Source organism: Triticum urartu, chromosome 1 (genome assembly GCF_003073215.2).
Source record: "Triticum urartu cultivar G1812 chromosome 1, Tu2.1, whole genome shotgun sequence".
NCBI classification, from domain to species: domain Eukaryota; kingdom Viridiplantae; phylum Streptophyta; class Magnoliopsida; order Poales; family Poaceae; genus Triticum; species Triticum urartu.
The window spans coordinates 401,350,570-401,356,696 of record NC_053022.1 but is presented as its reverse complement, the minus strand read 5'-3'; the positions used below and the strand labels follow the sequence as shown (position 1 = coordinate 401,356,696).

Here is a 6,127-nt window from a genome sequence, read left to right as displayed (position 1 = left end):
CGCAACCGAGCTCAAGGAGGAGCTTGATGAAGATCGTGTTCGTTGGTTGTTTCGTTTCCAGTTGATCAGTAGTGGAACCCAGTTGGGGCGATCGGGGATCTGTAGCATTAGGGGTAGTCTTCTTTATTTTGGTTCCGTAGTCGGACCTTGATTGTATCTGGATGATGTTATGCTTTATTCATATATTTTGTGAAGTGGCGATTGTAAGCCAACTATGTACCTCTTTTCTTATTCAGTACATGGGATGTGTAAAGATTACCCCTCTTGCGACATTGCCTTCAATGCGGTTATGCCTCTAAGTCGTGCTTCGACACGTGGGAGATATAGCCGCATCGGGGGTGTTACATATAATCACCTAGAAAATCATCTTCATGACTATTGAAATCAAGATACTCGGGGTGTGATACCTTGGAGCCTTTAGCCATGAAGCATCTTTCAATTCCTTCATTTGGTGAATAAAATAGATCATGGGCGTTGGATGATACTAGAGCAAGTCCGGCAATACCTTCATCTTGAGTATATTCAGAGTCAGAGTGATAGCTTATCTCAGAGTAGCTGTCAGAGTCGGAACTGGAAACCCATTCACCAACATGAGCTTGATGTCTTCGTCTTGTGTAGCTCTTTGATGACTTATCTTTCCTTTCCAAATCATTGCTTCTTTGAGAGGGTCTTCGTTCATAATGATCATCTCTACTCCTTCTCTCTCTTGGAGGTGATTCATCTCTTCTACTTCTCCTATTTGGTGAGTCTTCTCTTTTCTTGTAGGGCGTCGCACACTCATTGGAGTAGTGTCTGGGTCTTTCAAAATTGTAGCAATTACGATCACGACTGGAAGATCTTTTCATATTGTAGGACCTTAACCTGGAGCTTCTATCTTTGCTTCTACTCTTGTAGAACTTGTAGAAGTTTTTCACCATTAAGCTCAATTCTTCATTGGAGACTAGCTTGTCACTTGATGTTGTAGGATCATCACTTGAAGCTTTGTAAGCACCACTTGACATGTTGTGCAGCTCTTCCTTATACTTGAGTGACATCTTATGAGCAACAATTCTATCAATGACTTCCATGGGCTTCAGATCTTTGTAATTGGGCATCATTTGGATCAATGTGCACACAGTATCATGTTTTCCATCCAAGGCTCTAAGGATCTTCTTGATGATGAACTTGTCGGTCCTCTCTTCACTCCCTAAGCCGGCAATCTCATTTGTGATGAGAGCATACCTAGAGTACATTTTGGCGACTCTTTCACCATCTTTCATCTTGAATTTGTCAAGTTGACTTTGAAGCACACCCAACTTGGATTCCTTGATGGATTCGGCACCTTGGTACATATCAACCAAAGTGTCCCAAATTTCCTTTGCATTCTCAAGGCGGCTGATTTTGTTGAATTCTTCGGGGCACAATCCATTGAAAAGAATATTGCAAGATTGAGCATTGTATTGCAGCATCTTTAATTCTTCCGCGGTCGCTTCACAATCCGGTTCTCTATCGTCCTCAAAGAATTCACCTTGCAAGCCAGTGCGAACAACATCCCAAACGGCGGGGTTATGACCAAGAATATGCATTTTCATCTTGTACTTCCAACTAGCAAAATTTGTGCCATCAAAGTAAGGACCTCTTCGGTGATAGTTACCCTCACTAGACGCCATACCCTCCTAGGTTGTGAAACCATGGCTATGATCACCAAAGCAATGAAAATCAAGGCTAACAAAGACCAAAGCTCTGATACCTCTTGTAGGGTCGAAAGTATGTCAAGAGGGGGATGATTAGACTACTTGATTAAATAAAAATCTATCATTTTTCCGATTTTAGTTGTAGGCAGATTTTAGCAATTATGACAAGTCAAGTAACACCCTACATACGCAAGTCTAAGAGTATAGCAGTGGAATGTAGAACACTCCACATGTAAGTAAAAAAGAAAGGGTTTGGTGAAGGCAAACACAATGGGGACACGAAGATTTTTTGCGTGGTTTCGATAGGTGGTGCTATCGTACGTCCACGTTGATGGAGACTTCAACCCACGAAGGGTAACGGATGCGCGAGTCCATGGAGGGCTCCAGCCACGAAGGGTCCACAGAGAAGCAACATTGTCTAACCCGTCATGGCCATCGTTCACGAAGGACTTGCCTCACTCGGGTGGATCTTCACGTAATAGGTACAATCAGAGTTAAGTGAGATAAAAAATAGGGTGTGTCTAGGGAACATCTAGATGTGCCCTAGTTATTGCACATCTAAGAGAGTGAATCAAGCATAAAAAAAGAAAAAAAGAAAAAAGAATTATCCACACGAATCTCGATGTAAGATCAATGACATAGGACTTAGATGTGCAATACTTATGACACATCTAGATGTGCTTTAGCAAAACTGTAAAAAATAAGATGGTCAAACAACAAAAGCACCAAAATGTTAGGCTGTGAACCACAATTAGATTTCCATGTAATACAACTTTATCTCATTGTTACACACGCATACAAAAGATCTATAGGTAGCAAAAGTAGCCGGCTAGCAGATCCACACAACACTACTGTACCTGTTATTGTTGCTTACGTTCGTCCTTCCATCTCTAGTCATATAATAAGTAATCCTAAGTAGTCAGACCACATTATCAATATGTTGTAGTTTTTTAGGACAAACAGTAGGTGATTTACCTACTGTAAATATATGTCTACAGTTTGAAGCATATATGATAATAAGTTGACGGGTCAATACTTCAATCCGCTGGTGAAGGGCACGCCGGTCTGCGGCAGCCAGTTGCCCCCGAGCACCATACTGTCGACGGTAAAGTTGCCGGCATCGGCGCCGTCGCCTAGCACGTGGTAGCCCGGCCAGCTGACCCGACGGCCGGTGTCGGCGCCCGGCCCGGAGTTGTTGTACTCGGCATAGTAGAGCGTGTCGAGCGCGAAGTCCCCGGACCACGGCATCCACCCGGTGGCGTCGACGAGGCCGCCGATGTACGACTCCATGACCACCGTGCGCGAGTAGTTCTTCCACGGCCGGCCGAGGAAGGTGCGCGTGTCAAAGGCGGCGTTGGCCGCGAGCTCCGGGGACGGGAGGAGGGTGCAGCCCTGGATGGAGGTGCCGGTGTTCTGCTCCGGGTTGGTGCGGCCCTGCGCCGTGACGGTGTTGCTCTGGCCCTGCATGGGGAGGCGGGAGTAGAAGGTGCAGTCCTGGAAGACGACGGCGGCGTTGCCGAACACGTAGTCCACGGTGCCGTGCACCTCGCAGCCGCGGTAGAACTGGCGGAGGGAGTGCGTGTAGAGCGTGTCCTGGTACGCCTCGAAGCTGCAGCTGTAGAAGGTCGACAGGTCGGCGCTCGACCGGAGCGCCACCGCCTGGTGCTTCGCCGGGCCGGCCGTGTTCCGGATCGTCATGTTCATCGCCACGAATCCTTGCCCATGCACAGCTGTGACATGCGTACATTCACATTAAGTTCATAACAAAAAATTAAGTTATTGAAACCAAAATATTATATTTTCCGTGCTACTATAATCAAATTTGTGGACATGTTAGCGGAAGGTGCCGCATATGTGTGCGCATGTTTGCTCTCCGGGCGCAACTAGGTAGTGCATGATGATGTGACGAGACACGAGACAAAATTGAGATCCGACACGGACCGACTCATTAATTCGCTCCATTGCCAGCACCGGTGTCATGGGACCAAATTAAAGCGACGTTTTTTAGGTTTCATCCTCCCTAGCCATTTGCCAGCAGAGGGCACGCCTAGCTAGTGACACTCCCATTTTATATTTTCCTTTATTCGAAGTGCAAAGCTCACAAATGCCCACTAGTTACCAGCTTGCCTCTTGTTTGGTCATCGACCTAGTCCCTCCATTCTTAAACTGATTTTTTTTAAGATTCTTAAACCGAAAATCATCCAAACCTTTTGAAATTTGATTTTACATAATTCCTCCATTCATAAGATGATTTCATGAGCTGTTGTTTTCGTGAAACTGCTATTGGAGCTCGATTTTCAAAAAAAAAGAATAAGTTTCAAAAATCCTGAAAAATACATACGTAAATATAGATGTATAGTGCATGTTTGCAAAGTTTCATGATGAAATGTGAAAGTTAATTTAGGTATGCATGCAAACATCACTTTGGCCAATTGTAAATAATTCAATCATCCGACCTCCTATTTTTCTTTCTTCAAAAGCGATTGTTGCATGTGTGTGTGCGTGTGCGTATTACTTACTTTGTGCTCAGTGTGCCTAAAAACAAGAAGAACAAAACTGAATACGATGTATAACTTATATTTTTGCTTAGTTCGAAGAGACATAAGAGAATCATGTTTTAAGATTATAGTCCGTTGCAGCACGGACTCCAACACCCTTTGTGAAAGAAAAAGAAGGGCCACATATTAATGACATAGTATGCAACTAAGACTAACTATATATGAGTTCGCTATTAGATTATAGATGAACCTTGCTCTTATCTAGCTAATCCAAAATTTGTAACCAACCTATTTTCCCCTTCTTCTTTTTTATGTTGAACCTATTTCCCCCTTCTTCTTCTTTTTTTGAGATACCTATTTCCCCTTTTTTCTCACTGCAAATGTAGAGCACCGGCCTCCTATATAGGTAAAAAGTAGGAGTATGTTCTATACCCAAAAGACCAAAAGAGAGTAAAAAAATATTGACGTGAACAAAAGACCAAAAGGTTTGACAGGTTGAAGTGTTTGATGTGTTTCTCTTGTCGTTGTCAACGATTGCATTTCTTTTTACCAAGAAAGTAATGTGTCATATGCATATATGCATTGTGCACTTACCAACGGTGGCCGAGTGGAAAGTGGTCCAGCCATCGACAACGCTCCGGTTGCCGGTGATCACCGTCTGTCCGATCCCATCGCCGATCATCATGACGTACTTCATCTTCTTGGGCACCTCCACGTTCTCCTCGTACACGCCCGCGAGCACGTATATCACGTAGTACCCGGCGCTGCCGTTGAGGTTGGTGGGCGCGGCCGCCACGGCATCCCCGACCGTCGTGTAGTTCCCGGAGCCACCCTGGTCCACCGTCACGGCCCTGTTCACCGCCACTGTCCCTTGGGGCCCCTCGATCGCCATTCTCCGGACCATCTCCTCGTCGTTCGCGTCGAACAGCCCCCTCCTCACGTTCGTCGGGGCCGTCGGCGGCTTCTTGTGGCCGTGGTGCGGTTTCTTGGCGCCCTTGGGCGCCTTCGCCGTGGTCACCCATGCCCTGGTGAAGAGTGACAGCGAGAGACTGTAGAGCTTGGTGCCGTTGGAGATCGGCTCGGCGAGGCCGCCGCCACGGTCCGACCACGATCCCGACGCGGCCTGAAGGCCGTCGAGACATGTCTCCTGGTTGGTCAGGATCGCCGAGAGCAACGTCTGTACGTCGTCGGCCTGCGGGTCGAGGAGCGTCTCCGTGCCCTTGAGCGCAGTGCCGGTGGCGGAGAGGAAGTCGACGTTGAGCTCGGAGAGGAGCTTGCAGTCCTGCAGCGCGCCGATCGCGCTGCGTGAGAGGTGGCGGTGGCGGGACAGGTAGTGGTCGACGAGGGCGACAAACTTGTTGGCGCTGGCGAGGGACTTGGCGACGGAGAAGCGGCCGTAGGTGTAGAGGTCGCTCGTGCCGTGCGGCGGCAGCACGGTCCGGCAGAACGTGGGGTCCGTCGTGTCGTTGCACGCCGTGGACGGTGACACCGGCGTGGACGGTGTCGCGTCGTCGCAGAGGGCGAAAATCAACAAGGAGAGCAGCAGGACGGCCGAGAGGGCGCTGCCATAGTAGACCGCCATGGTAGCTAGCTAGCTGAACTATGTGGCATATGTTTTCTGCGTGTGTTTTGGTGATCGATAGGCACTGGTCAGTGGTCATTTTTATAGGTGAAGATGAGCAGCGCTTCACGGTGATCTACTGGTCTTTAGGATCAGATTTTGGTGAGCTCGAGTGAGAAGTGTGAGAGCTTTTTGCGCCTCGAAAAAGCGCGTGGACAGAATGCAAGTGGGCGGCGAGTGTGCGTCTAGGCCGAGCACGCTTGGGCTGGAGAGTGGAGAGGCTGGCCATATGGACCATGGACGCACATGTTTGGGTAGAGGACAAGGCAATAATCGATTGTGTTTTGGGTTGGTTTGGCCGGATTCAAATGGCGATCTCTCGGCTTGTTCTATTG

General features: G+C 47.7%; 1 protein-coding gene across 1 annotated transcript; it reads right to left on the bottom strand.

Annotated features, from left to right (window-relative positions):
* Nucleotides 1-2,406: 2,406 nt before the first annotated feature.
* LOC125514722 (pectinesterase-like) lies at nucleotides 2,407-5,812 on the bottom strand. The gene is made up of 2 exons (XM_048680075.1): nucleotides 4,766-5,812; nucleotides 2,407-3,403 (listed from the first exon to the last, which is right to left on the bottom strand). The coding sequence occupies exons 1-2, from the start codon at nucleotides 5,751-5,753 to the stop codon at nucleotides 2,703-2,705; spliced, it is 1,689 nt and encodes a 562-aa protein (XP_048536032.1). The 5' UTR covers nucleotides 5,754-5,812; the 3' UTR covers nucleotides 2,407-2,702.
* Nucleotides 5,813-6,127: the final 315 nt, after the last annotated feature.

What these genes read in the sequence shown, in the direction of transcription:
- LOC125514722 (XM_048680075.1), bottom strand. Translation starts at nt 5,753, where the DNA reads ATGGCGGTCTACTATGGCAGCGCCCTCTCGGCCGTCCTGCTGCTCTCC. An exon ending in TTTCCACTCGGCCACCGTTG is followed by an intron (nt 3,404 to 4,765) that starts GTAAGTGCACAA and finishes CGCATGTCACAG; the next exon opens with CTGTGCATGGGCAAGGATTC.